Genomic DNA, 20,325 nt, shown 5'->3' with positions numbered 1-20,325 from the left:
ATTTTTCTTCTTTTTGCACATTCGTCTTCTATTTGATTTTGTGTTAAATCAAAGCTGTCAGAAACTAAATTTGAGCGCTTCTCCTGCTGACATATTTTTAAAGCTGAGCCCCAGGGAAACAGCTAAATACACAATGGTATACATATAAGGGAGCAGCTTTACCTGCCAAATTATTTGTCTTTCTGTCCATTAACTTCTTAAATTTACACAGCTCTACCATATAGCACAGCTCTGAGCAGAAGATCCTGGGAGCCGCACATCAGAACAAGACCTGCTGTGTGTAGACAAGTGGCAATCTTAGCCTGGACCCCTACCAGGCCACTCCCCCAATGTGTTTCACTCCACCCACTGGAGCTTACCCGTGGGGATGGTACAGCTATAAACATATAGCTATATAAACATATAGCACAGCTCTATCTAATAGGACAGGAGATTTGATTTGTTTCCCTCTACTGCTGTTAAGTAGCCTCTAGGTCCCCCCCCCCCCCAGCTTGTGACTAGACAGTAAAATCAGAAACAGCTGACTGATCTCTATCTCACAACTCCCTTCTCTTATCAGCACGTTCCATAAACACATGAACATGTGAGTCCTTGGGCTTCCTTTTCCAGTCTAAGCCCTGCTGCACAATGAAGAGCAAGAAACTGATACAGGGTCAAATCCAGGTGCTTTACACTACTTGCTTTTACAAAATACATTTAATAATATAGTAGTCAATACAGAGCTGCATTCATTTTTGTCTTTTATACCTACCTGCCTTTTCAGGCCTAACCCCATACTACAAATGTATCTATTTACCTCTTTCCTGATATTCTATAACCTAAGCCAACACTAAGACTGCCAGAAAGTGCGGAAATACTTATAATCGTGTTAGTGATGGTTCACTGCTTCAAGGCCTAAGCCACAACTGGCGTAAGATAAATGACTTGGCAGAAGTACTGATTAGAAGATCAGGTAAAGGCAGCCAATCAATGCCTTTGCCTGCGCAAAGATCTAAATGTCAGATCAGATCCAGAAACAGACAATCAATGCTCCTAAAATGTATTATGGCTATTAATGCCTGGATTGGAGGTCAACATGGGGAAGGGAAATAGCTACTGTATATTTGCAAGTTGACTTTAGATCCACTTTAAAGGTGCAAGGCTGTCATGCTCATTCTTCCTTCATTGCTGAGTAATGGTCAGGAGCTTAGAAAGTAGGGAAGCTTTGACCAGGAGGACAACCCCAAATTAGTAGTATCCCTTGGCAAAACTTTAGGATGGCATTAGACCCATGCTTCCCATTATCCACACAATATCCTAAATTATTAAATTATTTTCTCTAGATATTACAATATATATATTTTTTTTATTGTACAACATGCTTCCCATGAAGATATATAACCATTTTTGACCAATATTTACATTTTTGCTGTCCTGTGATAGAGAAAATGGCAATCTTTATTTCTCTACCACTACTGGTAAATATTGGTTGCATTGTATATTATTTTTTGAATCAAGCATTACTTTACAGGTTTGAGGAGTTCATGATTTCCATTTTTGTTCCATCTTGTTGCAGATTCGGGAACGCTTTCTGATGGTATTGTACATAGAGGACTTACAGACATGCAGCATGGGCTGGAAGAAGGGAGTGGATTATTGCCAGAAAGCAATCCACCCATTGCTGAATCAGACAGCCAACACTACAGGGGTTTCCTGAAGAGGAAAAAGAGGGCCATTTTATTTCCTAGTGGAGTGAAAGTGTGCCCTGAAGAAACATTTGATCAGGCCCTTGTCAATCATATGAAATTTTTTAAGCTTAGAGGTAAGCCACTAGTGTTTTATACTGTACAACATAGGTGTACTGAATCAAATGCCATTTTATAAAGACAGTTATAAAAAAAAAAAAGCATTTCAAGTATGTTTGTTATAGTTCTGCGGTGAAATGGATTGTGTTTCAGGCAGGTTTCCAAAGCTCCAATGTATTAGTGACAGATAGCATTAATCAGCACTACGGGGATCTTTAGGAAGATTAATTCTGATGATGAACTCTGTATTAGGCGTATCCCTGCTGTGGTTAGCTTCCATAAATAGCACCTGACTCTGTCTAAACCAAATACTACCACTAAATATTTATGTAACTGTCAGACAGTTATACATGCGTAATACGTAATCAGAAAAAAGTGGTATTTCACAGAATGTCAGCAATAACTATCTATTGTAACACACTGTACATTGTCATTTTTTTTTGTTCAGGTAAAGCATATTCTTTCTACAACAAAAGACGCACATGTGATATAAGGCTCCGTTCACATGTAGGCGTTTTGGGGCGTTTTTGTGGAGTTTTTCTGCTCTAGGATCAGCTCTCAAAACGCCCAACAAGACAAATCCTATTCATTTCAATGGCCCCTGTTCACATCTGAGCGTTTTGACACTGTGAGCAAAACGCCCAACGCTCAAAAAAGTACACAAGCTTCTTTTTGGCCAGATTACAGGCGTTTTCCATTGGTCTCTATTCAATCTAAAAATGCCTGCACTAAAAACGCCTGTAAATCGCGGTAAAAAACATGCGAAAACGCTACGCTCAGGTGTGAATGTAGCCTAATGCAGTCTTTACGTAGTTGTTTATAAATAATTGAAGGGGCACACATCCTGGTGTTAATGAGTTCTAGGTTTTGCTAGAAATGAGGTCAATCCTCATAGGGTTTCTGTGTTGAAGACACAAGGTTAGCATGTGGCTTCCTGGAATTGTCAGTGTGGATGAAAGTTTTATTATGGAATAGAACATTGAAGAGAGGGATGAGCAAAAAGAAAAGATAAAGCAAAAAGAGGGTATTTTTGTTTGTGGGCGGGAGAAATGTGGCAAGGAAGAAAGGGGAAAAAGTGAAGAGGAAAGCGAAGGAACTCCAGGAAAGAACTTCCTTCTGATTGCCTTTCGTCCGAGGGTAAGTCAGCAGAAATGTAAGCCAGGATGTGTTACAAGAAGGGCTTCATTTTTCTGTGTGAAGCTGAAATAATTCCAGTAAAACCAGGTGCAAAATAATTTGTCTTCCCTATGAGTCAGTGGCAGTAAGATCTTCCGTGTGATTGATCTTATTAACTACCGGAATCCACAGGCCTAAAGGAGGAGGTTCACTATTCTTTTACTTCAGTGGTATGCATGATCTCGCTTTGTTGTTAAGGTAAATGAGGGTGGTTTTTATTATACTGAGCCTAGGGTAACACAGTCATGTAAGAGAGAAGGGACATGGGGTACTATTCCCATGAGTTAAGTGGTTAGTCTTTGGATTTCTACTCAAAATGAATACAGAAGTGGGCATTTCTAAAGGATGTGTAGTAGAGTTCCCTAGAGCCTTTGTTGTTGGAAAGTAAAAAACCCATTAGTGGTTCAAACGGTAGAGGCACTCATTGGAATGGGTATTATGGTGTGTCTAGGGATGAATTGAAGTCATCGTATTTTAAGAACATCAAGATACTTTATTTCACTAAAGACATGTTTTGTGGCTTGAACTGGTCACTTACTCAGTTTAAAGGTGACACACAAATGTCTGTAGATATAATTACATTGAGGATGTTATCTGTGTTTCACCTTTATACTGAGGAAGTGGCCAACTCAAGTTACAAAACACATCTTTGATGAAATAAAGTAACTTAATGTTTGCGAAATACGATGACTTAAATTCATCTGTAGACACACCATAATACACATTGTAATGGGCACCTCTGCTGTTCGAACCCAAAGACGGGTTTTTCACAATCTTTGCAACAACAAGTACATCCCCCTCCTAAAAGCTTATTGACACGCAACCTTCCATGAGTAAAAATGGAGAATACCCCTGTCTCCACCCAGGATAGTGTTAGTCACTCTCGATGTCTAGGGGGTCCCTGTCCTAGGTCCTCAGAAGGGACTTCAAGCTGATCCCCAAGATTTAGTTTCAGTTTAAATAGTTTGTTTGGGCCAAGCTGGCCCAAAGTAACTTTTTCCTTCACTAACATGTGTGGCCCGCTGGGTACGCTGTATTAACTGTCTGTAGCTGAGGCTACATACAGTTTACAGCATGGTGTTCTGGGTATGAGACTAGACCTTCCTGCCTCACTCCCAAAACAAAAGAGCATCAATCTGAGCTGCGCTCAGCCATTCATAAGGCAACTTTGTATTCTACCAATGAATACAAAGCTTCCTCTTATTGGCTGAGTCCGAGATTGTGACATCAAAATTGGTAATATCTAATCTTTATGACTTGCCAGTGCTTTAACTGGGGTTCTGTCAAGTGTCTGATGTCTGATATTGAGCCCCCTCTTTCCGGGACATATTTGAAATGAAACCTGTTAGTGAGCAGAAGGGGTTTAAATTAGGGAAAGACCGATTATCGGCAAGGCCGATATATCGGGGGGCCAATATGCACTTTCCCCAATAGATCGGCCCTAGAACTGGCCGATATTGCTGATATTTATGTGACGTCATTCTGCCTCCCTAGGCCACCTCCTTCGCCTTGGACAGCCTCGTCTGGAGTTGGGACTAGTCTTGCAGGAGTGTATCACAGCCATACACCCACCCACAGCAGCCTGGTGCCAGCCAGCCACCCACATCCACAGGCATTGTACCAGCCAGCCACCCACAGGCCCTGTACCAGCCATCCATAGGCACTATACCAGCCAGCCAGCCAGCCACCCGCAGGCCCTGTACCAGCCAGCCACCCACAGCCCCTGTGCCAGCCACCCACCACAGGGCTCCAGCCAGCCACCCACCCACCACAGGGTGCCAGACAGCCAGCCACCCACAGACAGGGTGCCAGACAGCCAGCCACCCACAGGCCCTGTACCAGTCAGCCACAGGCACTGTACCAGCCACCCAGCCACCCGCAGGCCCTTTACCAGTCAGCCACCCACAGCCCCTGTGCCAGCCACCCACCCACCACAGAGTGCCAGCCACCCACCCACCACAGGGTACCAGCAAGCCAGCCATTAAGCATTACACAAAAATTAAAATGTTCAGTACCAGATTTGTGTCAAAAATTGTCTTTATTTTTCAAAACTTTACATTTACAAAATATCGGCCATATCGGCCGATACCGATACGTTGTGACCAAAATATCGGTATCGGTATGGGCGCTGAAAAAAACATATCGGTCTATCCCTAGTTTAAATGGGGATTCTGTACACTGGTTTAATATGCTGAATTACCTAGTAAAGGAGTTATTGCAGATGGCTGATTACCTGGTGCAATAATACCTTAAATTTTAAAGATAGTGGATAATATGGCCCCTATAAACAGGTGATGTTTGGCCAAAGTATGGATATTCTTCTTTTAGCCAAGGTAGCATAGCGAGAGGGACTGCAAGCGCATCCTGTTCCAAAGCTATAACTATTGTTCCATCATTTCACATCTTGTCTGATGGTTGTGAGTAGCGAAAGAAAGTTAGTCGTGAAGATGTCTGAAAGATATGAAGTAAACTGCACCCCCAATATTTAATGTCACTAAAGGTCCATTTGAAGTGAAAGGTATTTTCTTATTTTGAGTATAGACTGGAGATTAACTTGGTGACCACAAATGAACTTCTAACTTTTAGAAAAGACAAGTCATGGATGAAATTATGTCATGGTATCTTTTTTTTGATGAAGAGGTTTTTGTGCTACATGGTGTTTTTTTTTGCTGTCTGGACTTAGTCAAGCTATAAAAGAACCTTTTTGCGTGTGAGAGTATGGTGCAGTCCTTTAGGGGTCTTGAATAAAGAATGGCAACCAAATGGGACTAAGTGAACAGTGCTTTGCCCATGAAGGGCAAAGCAACAAGTTTAGTTTAATCTTGGCCCCAACACCTGCTTAAACATATTTTCATTTTGCCCCCTTCTGACTTGTTTGATTTTAGGAGGGAATAAAAGAAGCCATGTCTAAGCTCTAAATTGTGTTGTGGAGCTTGCAAATGGCTTTAGACTCTCTTGCCATGCCCATGTCACACCGCTTGGTGCCTGTGTAGCTGCTCTCCAAGAGCCAGTGCTGAACTCCAGGCAAAAAGCCATATATACAGTAGAAATACATATATGGAAGCTATTGTACTTTTGTATTTCTATCCATCCATAGTTCTGCCACCCAGCATATCCAGCCTGGTAACTTGACTTTTCTCTGCTGCAATTAAGAACTACAGTTGTAAAATACAACTAGGTCACATACACTGAGAAAAGGAGTGCAGACTAAAGAGAAAAAAAAAAATGATGGCTGACATGAAAAGTCAAGAGAGGGGTTTATAAATGGAAGAAATTAAGCTTGGAGTTTGTATAGAGGCGGGTCTAGATCAGTGGTTCCCAACCTCAGTCCTCAAGTATCCCCAGTGTTTCCCTAAGGCCTCTTTCACACGGGCGTTCCGTATGTCTGTTTTTCATCCCATCCATTTGCGGATGAAAAACGGACATAATGCATGTCTATGTAAATACGGATGTCAGCGGATGACCATCCGCTGACATCTGTTTTGCATCCGTTCCGTTCAGTTCCGTTTTTTTTGAACATAAGAGAACCCTATTTTTTCTTCCGTTTAAAAAACGGAACGGACGCAAAAACGTATGTCAGTGGTGTCATCCGCTGACATCCGTATTTACATAGACATGCATTATGTCCGTTTATCATCCGCAAATGGATGGGATGATAAACGGACATACGGAACGGACACTCCAATGTGTCATCCGTGTCTGCAAAAAAAAAAAAAGTCACTGATCGGAGGAAAAAAAATGAACGCCCGTGTGAAAGGACCCTTAGATAGCATAGCTGTCAAGGATATTAATTTAAAGCACCTGTGAAAGCTTCAGGAAATCCTGAACATTACCTGTTGGGCTGTTTGAGGACTGCAGTTGGGATTTACTGGTCTAGGGGCTGGAAACAGTTTATAACATTAGAAGGGCTTTATCAATATGCTGAGGATGAGAATACTCCACCAAAGGTTGATTTGTTATAAAAAATGACCACTGACCATTGTATATTTTTACCTCTTTTTATTTAACTGAATTTTAAGGTGGCTGTTTTGCAGGGTAATTGTTTATAATCTGTAAATATATGTGTAATTAGGATCCTTTCCTTCTGGGGTATAAGAAGTGTGATATTTGATCTACCCTTGCTTTATGTACTTTTATCATACAATTTGAAGATTGTTTAACACACAACTTCTTTAAGAGTTCATTAAGTATTATGTTATGATAGCACTAAAGGGGTGCTATTTGAAGACGTGACGTCTGTATCTCCATGGGAGGAGTGTCAGCTGCTGATTTGTTTATGTTTCTACAAATCTGGCTGGGTTAGTGTCTTTTGTTGGCATGGAGGTGGCAGACTTAATAACATCTCCCATATGTTTCCACTAAAGCGGTGACCAATCCAAACATAATGTTTTAAAAGCACATCACCAGCTCGGCATTCCTGAAGAAGTTGTAAGATGCAACTGTAGGGCAGAGCTACATGTGATGCAAACAAACTGGGTGGAGTTGTGGATTAGGTCTTGTTGATACTTCTTAAGCACCAGATTCAGTGCACAGACCTGCAAGTGTACAGTTTTTGAGCTTTTATTGAAGTCTGCAATATGGAAAGCATTATGTAATGTCTTATGTTCTACCTCCAAAGATAAAAATACCTGGAATAAGCCGTTACTCCTGATCCAATATTTAACTACTTAGTGGGCAATGTGCTATAAAACTTTATTTGCATTATAAGGTCCATATATAAGGAGGTGAGTTCTAGCCCACTTCTGTGTGAAGTGGTACACGGAGGTGTTTTTGAATTGGCACTTTAGCACAAGTGCATGTGGTTTTGTTGCACCACAATCTGATGTAAGAACAGATTATAGAGTATTTATTTTTTCATATTATACAGGCAATGGGAACAGTGAATGGACTTGGTAATGCATTAATTATCTATTTTATTTTACTAGAATGAATTTCACTGTTGTATTGCTTTCTTTGTTTAGCACCTAAGTTAGATGTCTATATTCACATATGTTGTCATATACATTGCTTTAGGGGTAGTGCTGCATTATTGTTTCAAAATTTTTGATGAATAACTTAAATGTGCGGTCAACTTTTTAGAAGGTACATGTGGGTATTAGGTGCATTGAAGAATCTCTGTGTGTCTTTTGGTTCTGTAGTTTATGTTGTGTGTTTGTGTGCTAATAAGTAGTTTTATGTACGTTCTCCAGTTGTTGGTTCTTTGCAGCTCTACACTTCGACCTGTCTTCCAGGATGCTATTGATTTACAATGTCCAGAACAAACAACTTTATTAATAGCCAAACCCCAATAAAGGTGGTCCTCTTGGAACCCCTAAAACACCTTAGCTTTCTGTTTTTTTTACCCAAATAAAATTTTTTTGGACATAACACATTCACTTTGGTGCTTTCTTTTATATAGCATAAACAATGAAAACCTGACCGAGGTTCCCCACTCTACAAAAATTACCAAAACAAAAAAAATCTATAATGGGTTTGAAACAGTTTATTAGTTTTTACGCTGGTGTTTTACATTTTTTTATTATGCATATTAAATATTTTTTACAATAATTTAAAAGTTCATCCATGTCACTGGCTTTGCAGAATGTTGTGGGTTTTCTAAAGAGAGATTAATAGGTGGCTCATGTGGAGAGGCTTCCTCAGAAGAAATTCTGTCCATCTGTCTCGCTCGAAGGCCCCTGCTCTGCCTGGTAAAGTTGGCTGGGGAACTTCCCTTGCATCATAATATGAGCTAGATACTCCTCACAGACTATCCTCCTGACCTACCACTACATACTGTTACTGACTAACCTGCCACTACATACTGCTCCCTAACTGGCCTTCCACTAAATATTGCTCACTGCACTAACCATCCTGCCATTACATCCTGCCTACTGACTGCCATACACTTGCATACTGCTGACTGACTGCCCTGCCACTACATACTGCTCTATCCTGCCACTACATTCTGTTTGCTGACCACCCTGCCTCTACATACTGCTGACTGACTGCTCCACCACTATATACTGCCCTATCCTGCCACTACATACTGCTCACTGACCACTGTGCCCCTACATACTGTTCATTGATTGCTCTGCCACTACATACTGCTCTCTACCCTGCCACTACACAATGTTCACTGACTAACCTACCACTGTGTACTGTCCTCTGCCCTGCTACTACATACTGCCCTTCCAGCCACAATATTCTGCTCAATGACTGCCTGTCACTACATACTGCAGTGCTCACTGACCTCCTAGCCCCAAAATTCTTCTTAATGACTGTCTGGCCACTACATACTGCTCATTGACTGATCTACCACTGCATACTGCTCACTGAAAGCTTTACAATTACATAGTTTTCCCTGACAGCCCTGCCAATCTTCTGGTCACTGTCTGCCCTGCCACTACATACTTCCGACTGTCTTGAACTTTCCTACTGTTACATACCATGCACTCCACAGCTCTGCACTGCCACTTCTTACTGTCCTGAACTACATACTGCTCATTGTATATTTCTATATACTGCTCTGGACTGACACAGTCACACCAAGTGGGGAAAGAGAGGGTGGACACTTTCAGGTAGACTGTACAGGGTCCTATGATTCCAACGGCAGCCCTGATATCAGATAAGCGACCAATGACACCAATATTCTATTCAGCAATTGGTAAAGCGGCCATAGATTATGTAATTTTTCTATCCTGCAAACATGGTGGCTTGGTTTCCCCATCAACACAGTCAGTGTTGATGGGGAAATCCCTACCACTGAGTTATTCCGTTCTCCCAGTGGTGGGGCAGGAGAAGCTGTCCCTGCCAGGAGAACAGACAATGATTGTGCCTATAGCTGGCAATAATCGCATGATAAATCCAACAGGCTGGTTGTACTCAAGTTGATCGATCAATCAACTTGGGTACAATCAGCCTGCTCAAACATGGTTCAAATCTTGGCAACCATCTATGGCCGACTTGGATAGCATTCGTCCTACAAAACATCAGGGTTGTGGGGTCCATTGTTCAATAAACCTCCCAATGAACCCCAATGTAAGTGTGTCTTTACACCCTTAAAGTTCCCTGGGTAGAAAAAAACAGTTTTACTTATAATAACAATTTCAATAAAAACTACCCTGAAATGTTTGATTTCTCATACCTCATTTCTGCCTTGTTGTAGTGCACATTAGTGGATATGTGAGTATATCACACCAAATATACCTATTTACTGCCTCCATCAGCTCCTTTTATATTACTGGAAATAAATATGAGGATTTTGCTGACAATGCACTTAATAAAGTGACTTACTTCATGAGAGAATTATAGGGAGGAGGTAAATCGCTGGCCTCCTTCTAAAGATGTAAAATGATAACAGTGTCTTGCTTGGCACTGGTTAAAGCTTGTAGGAGGAGTTTTCATTCTTCCTTAACCACTTAAGCCCCGGAGGATTTGGCTGCTCAAAGACCAGGGCCTATTTTGCGATTCGCCCCTGCGTGACTTTAACAGACAATTGCAAGGTTGTGCAGCGCTGTACCCAAATGAAATTGACGTCCTTTTTTCCCACAAACAGAGCTTTTTTTTTTGGTGGTATTTGATCACCTGTGCAATTTTTACTTTTTGCGCTATAAACAAAAAAAGAGCGACAATTTTGAAAAAATAACAATATTTTTCAAATTTTTTATATGAAATTCCCCCCAAAAAAAAGTAAAAATCAAAATTTTTTAACATTTTAGGCCAATTTGTTTTCTGCTACATATGTTTGGTAAAAAAAATCGCAATAAGTGTATTTTGATTGGTTTGCGCAAAAGTTATTGCGTCTACTAACTACGGGAAAGATATGTCATTTTTATTGTTTTTTTTTTACTAGTAATGGCGGCGATCTGCGATTTTTTTTTTTTGCGGGACTGCGACATTGCGGCGGACAGATCGGACCCTTGACTGACATTGCGGGGATGTTATTGAACGAGCGGGGGCGGGAGCGCGCCTCCAGCGGCACGCGCTCACCCCGGTGGCGCACGCTGCCGCAGTAAATAGTCGTGCGGCGGCCGGCAAGTGGTTAATTGTCCTTTGAGGCTGCAGGTCCCCTCACCCTCTGTCTGGACAGTGCTGATTGGCCCTGTGCTGATCACATGCACTAAGCATGTGCAGATTGTCCCCAAGGCTCTGTTCTACCAAGAGATGGTTTGGGGACTGTGGAAGAAGGGAGGATCAGAAAATACAGGATTAAACAGCCTTTTTACACAATGCGGAGGATTAACCCCTTAGGTTCCACAGGGAGTCGGTAAAGCTGGCTTTACTGCATATACAGATATACAGATTAATTTTACTTCTGTGGGTTACACTTTAGGTACTTTTAATCCAAAGACATGGAACAAACATATTGTAATTGAGTGTCAGAAAAGTGTCAGACTTCCTTATCTCTGCATTTGTTCCACGTCAGACAGCATTGAAGCCAAAAGAGAGTTCAGCAATGGCGACCTCCATTATTTTCTGGAGAGATTCCCTTTAAGCTTTTGTTTAACATGGCTAAGCATTTCTTATGACTTCTGCATTCTTTTTATTATTACTTAATATTGCTAATACCAGTTTTATTTTTTTTAATTTTATACTTGAGCTTGTGTTTGCAATTTTAATATTAAAAATTCTTGTGATTAAATTATGGACTTTGCTTTTTTAAATAGCTTTTCAAGATAATTTACTTATTTGCAGTATATGACTGTGCATCAAAAATTTCAGTAGCTTTAAAGCAGAAATCCTGGAAATATTTTTTCCCATGCAATGGGGCTGTACATGCACTGCATGGGTTAACCGCTCCTTTTGTCTAGGGGTGAAATCATCCCATCCTTCGATCCTCAGGAAAACGTTGCTCCCCTAAGTCCAACGATGGATTATTCCTGATGTCCATGGTGTATTGGCGTGATGATGTCAGCATCAGTCCACCACACAAGACCACTAGACAGCTTGGGGGGGGGGGGGAGCTTGGGGCGACAGGAGTGGCAGGGATCTGGAAGAATTGGTGTATTTGGTGAATATATCTTGGCAATCCCCCACCCTGGACAAAACTAGAGGGGGGGAAATGTTTTTTTCCCAGACTTCTGCTTTAAATAAGTGAAACGTGATCAAAGTTTTTACCGAGTAACTACAAACCTGATAGTTTAACTTCTATAGCTCAGAAGGTACTGGAGAGTTTTAAAAAAAAACAACGTAGATGAATTTTTGCTACAAAAATATTTTAGGCAATAGACATCATTGATTCATGAAAGCCAGAAGTTGTCAAACAAATCTGAATTTTGTTTTAGGAGGATGTATGCATTGCATACTATGTCAAACCCACCCTAAAACTAAGCGCCGGGAGGTCATCGTTGCAGCCATTTCCATCTTCACCTGTCTTACTTCTGGGTCTGTGGGCTCCGGCGGTGGAGCCACTGCTCACGTCACAGGGCTCGGAAAGAACGCCACGGGTGGCCGTTCCATTAGAGTGCATGCGCAGTGATGTCACTGGCTGCATGTGTAATGGAACCGCAACCCATACTGTGCTTGTGGGCTTCCGTCAGAATACTGCTTCTTCCAGTCTGAACATAGATATCACATATTCTAGCAGCCCCCATACAAAACTAGCCGAAAATAGCTTGTATAGTTCTGGAACCTTTATTGAACAGACTCACACACACAATATATACCACACAGGAGGACTTCCCCCTCCTGATCAGAATACCCCACTAGGTCAGGTGCCTGATTACATTATGCTATGCACGTGAAATTGTGTACAGAAATATATCTAACCTGAACTAATTACCTAGCCATCTGGACAGAAACAATAGGTGAATGGGAATCCACATCTAGACAATGTTATAATTACCATGTTAATTAACGCAGCGCTGCAACAAGGCTAAAACAAAATACATCACACATTATCCTAAGTATAAACACAAAAGCCACCGTAGACAATATGTGAGTAAATCAGCATAATCAACAATGTGTGGAAGACAGGTGGTTGAGCTGATATTAGCATCTGCTATGAGGCTGACTGTGTGAAGCAGTCTCTTATTGGCAATAGGCAGCTACGTCTTTAACATGGATCCTAGGCCTAGAGTCCCAGAGTCTTCATATACAGTATTCCTTGAGATATATTGTTGACAAATATTACTGTCCCGTTTGAGTAATCCAAACCATATTCTCAGTGTCCATTAAGTAGCTGTCCATCATTTCCTTGGTCACTCTGTGCCCCTTATAGACACAGGGTGACTTACACATAAGAGGGGCCTAGGGGCCTGAGAGAGATTTCCCAACCTCTCTAAGGTACTGTAAACTGTGTTCTACGGGCCCCCCAACCAAAGTGACTCCTGTCACAGCATGTAATGTAGATATTTCCTAAACGCTGCACACATCATACATACTGGGGGGGGGGGGGGTACAGCTGAGGGATTCAGTGGTGCAGAAGGATCTGGGTGTTCTGCAATGCCAAGCTGTGGTTTCCAAAGCGAGCAAAATCCTTTCTTGTATTAAAATAGGTATAGACTGCAGGGAGAGAGCAATATACTTTTGCCCCTGTACAAATCATTAGTACGACCTCATCAGGGTTTTGCAGTTCAGTTGTGGGCACCAGTTCACAAAAAGGATATTGGGAAACTGGAGAAAGAGCAGAGAAGGGCAACCAAAGTGATGAGAGGCATGGAGGAGCTCAGCTTTGAGGAATGATTGGAGGAACTGAATTTATTCTCTCTTGAGAAGAGGAGATTAAGGGGGGATATGAGCAACATGTACACATACATAAGGGTCCATATAGTCAACTTGGCGTAGAGTTATTCAATTTAAGATCATCACAGAGGACAAGCGGGCACTCTTAATGTCTGGAGGAAAAGAGATTTCATCTGTAAATACGGGAAGTTTTCTTCACAGTAAGAGCTGTGAAAATTTGGAATAGACTCCCTCAGGAGCTGATTCTGGTCAGCTCAGTAGATTGTTTTAAGAAGAGCCTGGATTCTTTCGTAAATGTACAAAATGTAATTGGATACTAACATTTGTTAGTAAAGTTCATACAGGAAAAATGCAATTGCCTCTTGGAAGATTAGGAAGGATTTTTTTTCCTCTGCTGGAGCAAATTGGATCATGCTTTATTGTTTTTTTGTTTTTTTTTGCCTTCCTCTGGATTAACTGGGGATATACAGTGCATCTGGAAAGTATTCACAGCGCCTCACTTTTTCCACATTTTGTTATGTTACAGCCTTATTCCAAAATTGATTAAATTCATTATTTTCCTCAACATTCTACAAACAATTGTACTTGGTGCAAAAAAAAAAAAAAAAATTATTGCAAATCAAAGTGCTTACTAGTGCATCAACTTAGTAAATTAAGGTGCAAGTGCTAACCTTTACTTGTGCAAAGATTATTGCAAATCAGGAAAAGTGCTTCATAGTGCATCCACAAATAAATTAAATCACAAGTGATATATACCTTTAAATTATATCAACATTAGATTTACAGTGCTCTAAAAAATGTGATTAAAGTGTCTCTAATATATTTGGTAATCCTGAGCAATTCATGCAACAAAGGAGTGCTTGTGTAAACTTGATTGTTTAGATCTATAGTGCTCCAGGTGCTGGGGTGTGCCACACGTTGCCTCTTACCAGATTATGGCAGGTCACAAGGACCCCCAACGCCTGTGATCCCTTTAAATGGGTGGATCAGACCTCTCCTCGGCTTCTTATCCAGAATATCCTGCTCCTACGTTACTCGTACGTGGACAATGCAGTCCGCACATATAAAGATATGGAAGATAGCTGTGCTGGGAACTTGGCCTGCTCTGATCCAATGATCAGACTTGTCCTGACACACCCTCCCTGCAGAGCCTTTAACTGGGTAGCTCAGTGTACTGTTGCTGCTCTTCCCCCAGCTGTTATGCAGCTGAGAACATAGGGAATGTGACCAGCTGTGTGCCTGAGCACTATAATGTGACATGTAGTGGCATCTTCTGACCCAAGAACAGATATTGAGCTGTCATTTGGAGTAGTAGCAGTCAGTTCCCTTTGATGGATGTATAAACAACCTTTAGGTTCAAATATCTGTAATGGTTGACTGGTTAGCGCTTGGGCTCGCTCCTTAATCTGACCATGAACCTTTATAATCCGGGCAATGGGCTGGGTAACATCAAGCCTTTGACTTCCAATTAGCACAGGCATGCCGAAAAAACGCTAGCGTCAAAAAAAAAATGCCCAGGTGTGTTTTTACTGGCATTTTTTGGGGGGTTTTGGAGGCAGGCAAAACATCAGAACTTGTGTATAGTGGTGTATATACACACATCCATATATTTATATACACACCTAGACATATATAGGTGTGATAGTAGCAGAAATATATGCTTGCGCTAATGAAATCATTTACAGTAATATATTTCTGCTACTATCACACCTATATATGTCTAGGTGTGTATATAAATATATGTATGTGTGTATATATATCACTATACACAAGTTCAGATGCTTTGCCTGCCTCAAAAGAACCCAAAAAAATGCCAAAAAAACGCTAGCGTCAAAAAAAAAAAAAAAACGCCCAGGTGTGTTTTTGCTGGCATTTTTTGGGGGGTTTTGGAGGCAGGCAAAACATCTGAACTTGTTCACAGTACCACTATACACAAGTTCAGATGTTTTTCCTGACTGCAAAGAACCCAAAAAAATGCCTGCTTTGAAACCGGCAAGGTGTGAAAACCGAGGAGAGAAGCTAACGCCCTGAGCTGAAAGTTTTCTAATACATACAATCCTTTTTTTTTTCTGGTTCTGGACATGCTACAGAGCTGAAACTTCACAGGTACACCTTTTAGACCCCCCAGACACAAAATCACACAAAAAAAAGTTCTTAAAAATTGTCATTTTTGATAAAAAAGCCAATTATTGAAAAAATTAAAAAAAAAAAAGATTTTTTGATTTTTCTTTTGGATTTAGTATCTGGGGGGGGGGGGGGGGGGGTCTAAAAAGTGTACATGTGAAGTTTCAGCTCTGTAGCATGTCCAGAACCATAAAAAAAAGATTGTTTGTATTAGAAAACTTTCAGCTCAGGGGGTTGGCTTCGCTGCTGTAACACCTTGCCGGTTTAATAGAAGGCATTTTTTTGGGTTCTTTGCAGTCAGGAAAAACATCTGAACTTGTGTATAGTGGTACTGTGCACAAGTTCTGATGTTTTGCCTGCCTCCAAAAACCCCAAAAAATGCCAGCAAAAACACACCTGGGCATTTTTTTTTTGACGCTAGCGTTTTTTTTGGCATTTTTTGGGGTTCTTTTGAGGCAGGCAAAACATCTGAACTTGTGTATAGTGGTATATATACACACATACATATATTTATATACACACCTAGACATATATAGGTGTGATAGTAGCAGAAATATATTACTGTAAATGATTTCATTAGCGCAAGCATATATTTCTGCTACTATCACACCTATATATGTCTAGGTGTGTATATAAATATATGGATGTGTGTATATACACCACTATACACAAGTTCAGATGTTTTGCCTGCCTCAAAAGAACCCCAAAAAATGCCAAAAAAAAACGCTGGCGTCAAAAAAAAAAATGCCCAGGTGTGTTTTTGCTGGCATTTTTTGGGGGTTTTTGGAGGCAGGCAAAACATCAGAACTTGTGCACAGTACCACTATACACAAGTTCAGATGTTTTTCCTGACTGCAAAGAACCCAAAAAAATGCCTTCTATTAAACGGCAAGGTGTTACAGCAGCGGAGCCAACCTCCTGTGCTGAAAGTTTTCTAATACAAACGATCTTATTTTTCATGGTTCTGGACATGCTACAGAGCTGAAACTTCACATGTACCCTTTTTAGACCCCCCAGATACTAAATCCAAAGTAAAAATCAAAAAATCTCTCTTTTTTTTTCAATAATTGGCTTTTTTATCAAAAATGACAATTTTTAAGAACTTTTTTTGTGTGATTTTGTGTCTGGGGGGGGTCTAAAGGGTGTACCTGTGAAGTTTCAGCTCTGTAGCATGTCCAGAACCAGAAAAAAAGATCATATAGGTGTTAAAGTTAAAGGAGGGTCCCGACCCACATCCCTGTTCTACTGAAAAATTATCTTTTTTTTTTTCATGGTTCTGGACATGCTACAGAGCTGAAACTTCACACGCACACCTTTTAGACCCCCCAGATACTAAATCCAAAGTAAAAATCAAAAAATCTCTCTTTTTTTAAAATTTTTTTTCAATAATTGGCTTTTTTATCAAAAATTACAATTTTTAAGAACTTTTTTTTGTGTGATTAATAGTTAATGGGGCATGACCCAGAACCCTAGGCATTTTTTAGGGGTATTTATTGGGTTTTAGGGCTTAAAAATTGTGTTTTTTGATTACCGAAGTTCGGGTCCCATTGATTTCAATGGGGTTCTGAAATCCGGGCCGAACTTTCGGGAAGTTCGGATGTTCTGGCCGAACCGAACTTTTCAAAAGTTCGATCATCCTTAGTCCAGAGCTATCTGGAGCAGGTTTTCATTAAGGATGTGTCTATACAATGCTGCATTCATCTTTCCTTTGATCCTGACTAGTTTCCCAGTTTTTGCCACTGAAAAACATCCCCACAGGATGATGCTGTCTTACCATGCCTCACTTTAGGGATAGTATTGTCCAGGTGATGGTTTCCTCCAGACATGACGCTTGCCATTCAGGCCAAGGAGTTTAATCTTTGTTTTGTCAGACCAGAGAATTTTGTTTCTCATGGTCTGGGGGTCCTTTAGGGGCCTTTTGGCAAACTCCAGACAGACTGTCATGTGCCTTTTACTGAGGAGTGGCTTCCGTCTGGCCACTCTACCATATAGGCCTTATTGGTGGAGTGCTGCAGAGATGGTGGTTCTTCTGGAAGTTTCTGCTCTCTCCACAGAGAAATGCTGGAGCTCTGTCAGAGTGACCATTGAGTTCTTGGTCACCTCCCTTACTAAGGCCCTTCCCAGTTTGGCCGGGTGGCCCACTCTAGGAAGAGTTCTGGTGGTTTCAAACGTCTTCCGTTTACAGATGATGGAGGCCACTGTGCTCATTTGGGACCCTCAATGCTGGAGACATTTTTTTGTATCCTTCCCCAGATCTGTGCCTCGATACCCTGTCTCGGAGCTCTACAGACAATTCCTTGGACTTCATTGCTTTGTTTGTGCTCTGGCATACACTTTTAACTGTGGGACCTTATATAGACAGGTGTATGCCTTTCCAAATCATGTCCAATCAACAGAATTTACCACAGGGCGACTCCAATCAAGTTGTAGAAATATCTCAAGGATGATCAGTGGAAACAGGATGCACCTGAGCTCAATTTTGAGTGTCATGGCAAAGGCTGTGAATACTTGTGTACATGTGATTTTTTTTTAATACATTTGCAAAGATTTCAAACAAACTTCTTTCACGTTGTCATTATGGGGGATTGTTTGTAGAATTTAGAGGAAAATAATAATAAAGAAAATCCATTTTTGAATAAGGCTGTAACTTAATAAAATGTGGAAGAAGTAAAGCGTTGGGAATACTTTCCGGATGAACTGTAGGATTGTGTATATGGCGGTTTTGGATTTGTGTGTAGGTTTTTTTTTTCTCTGTGGGTGGAACTGGATGGACTTGTGTGTTTTTCCAACCCGACAAACTATGTAATTATGATGCAAATACAAGTGCTGTCACTGCTGACTTATTTTAAAGCTACCCAGCTCTCAGGCTGCCATATTCACCCTCCTGCTTTACATAGTCTCTGACCACCTTATTTAGTGAGGCAAAGAAGTTGGTAATTACAGTGCCCATATTTCCACCAAGGTTCACTTCAAGTTGAAGATCAGGTAGAATTTCTAAGAACATGTTGAAGTATCTTAACGTTGGTCTTTCATTAATTGGATTATTGTATCTCACTGGTTCATGACTTGACTTGCCATGGTGGCTGGCATTCTGGCTGTCTATTTCTAACTAAATAGAACAGGGATGCAGTCCTTAAGAAGCATTACATAACTCTGGGATATTTTCTCCTTGTAACAACTCTTGCCATGCTACTTACTTGAACTCATGTTAGAGACGCGTGATACTTAAGGAAAACATGCGCATTTTGCCACGTGGCTCTCCTTCTGCTACTGTGGGGTCATATGGACACTGTGCATTATCTGATTTCTTTAAAGTAAAGTCCATTATTGCTTTAATCACCCTGGACTTAGTGTGATGTTGAAATCGATGCTGAATTTTTTCTATACCACAAGTAACACAAATGCATATAAAACAAACAAAAAAAAGAAAAACGGGCGTCTTAAAGTGGCCATACCCATATGCAGAGAGCAGAGTAAACGACAATTCCTACCTCAAAAGCGATTTATCCACTAACTGATAGAATAAACTAATTTCCATGATCGAAAGTGATTGGTCGACAACAATAATAACATATATAGTTTTTTTCTAACGATTACCAAAACAAGGGATACAACGTTTGTGACCCTGGAAACGCAAAACCCTGTGTAAATGTATTTATGTCTCTATTAATACATATATTTTATATATAACATGTAACATATATAAATATATTTTATATACCGGTAATATATACTCAATGTATACATATATATACACAGATATCACACTTTGATTGTTTTCGGACATACACTTTGTTACCAAAGGTATTTGGACTTTACACGCACATGAACTTTAATGTTTAGGGTTCAATATTGAGTTGGCCCACCCTTTGCAGCTATAACAGCTTCAACTCTTCTGGGAAGGCTGTCCACAAGGTTTAGGAGTGTGTCTATGGGAATGTTCAACCATTCCTCCAGTATCACATTTGTGGCACTGATGTTGGAAGAGAAGGCTTGGCTCGCAGTCTCTGCTCTAATTCATCCCAAAGATATTGAGGTCAGGATATTGAGATTCAGGGCACACTCCACTGAAGTCTGTTTTTTTTTAGTCAGCCTTATTACAATAATAGCATGGCTTACAATGCACAGTTTCTACGGGTGGACACATTTCACCCTTATTCAGGCAGATAATGATAGGGATTCTATCCTTCCTTCCATCCCTATGATTAATGCAGAACTACACTGCATCTGAATCAAGAAAACCAAAAACGCTATATAATTCATTTTTAATATTTAAAGCAAAGCCCCACCATCCACCCATGTCTCCATGCTTTATTTTGCTAAAAAATCACTTTGAAAAACACCCAACTAGCATTTCTGGCTGTGGCCATTTTGAGTATGGGCAGATGATTCATGTAGTATTTTTACTTCCTGTAATCCATCTGACCTCATCTCAGCATGCAGGCAAGAGGGTGTACTTAGCTGAGAAAACCCTTTCTCTCCTTCTGAAGTCTCTTGGGATGGATGACATAATTTACCTAGGCATGAAAACCATGAAGTAACTGAAGAAATGTAAAAAAGTGTAAAGCATGTAAATATG

The 20,325-nt window shown here is 40.6% G+C and overlaps 1 protein-coding gene across 1 annotated transcript in view; it reads left to right on the top strand.

Annotated features, from left to right (window-relative positions):
• IMPG2 (interphotoreceptor matrix proteoglycan 2) overlaps positions 1-20,325 on the top strand; it is a gene marked incomplete at its 5' end in the record, with an annotated part of 93,670 nt that overhangs the window by 2,056 nt on the left and 71,289 nt on the right. The window contains one exon of the mRNA XM_082245046.1: positions 1,556-1,801. Coding sequence (XP_082101172.1) covers positions 1,556-1,801 — 246 coding nt within the window. The remainder of the gene's footprint in view (positions 1-1,555; positions 1,802-20,325) is intronic.

The sequence above is a fragment of the Pelophylax lessonae genome, assembly GCF_965119305.1.
Source record: "Pelophylax lessonae genome assembly, chromosome: 2".
Taxonomy (NCBI): Eukaryota; Metazoa; Chordata; class Amphibia; order Anura; family Ranidae; genus Pelophylax; species Pelophylax lessonae.
This window is presented reverse-complemented; position numbering and strand designations above follow the sequence as displayed.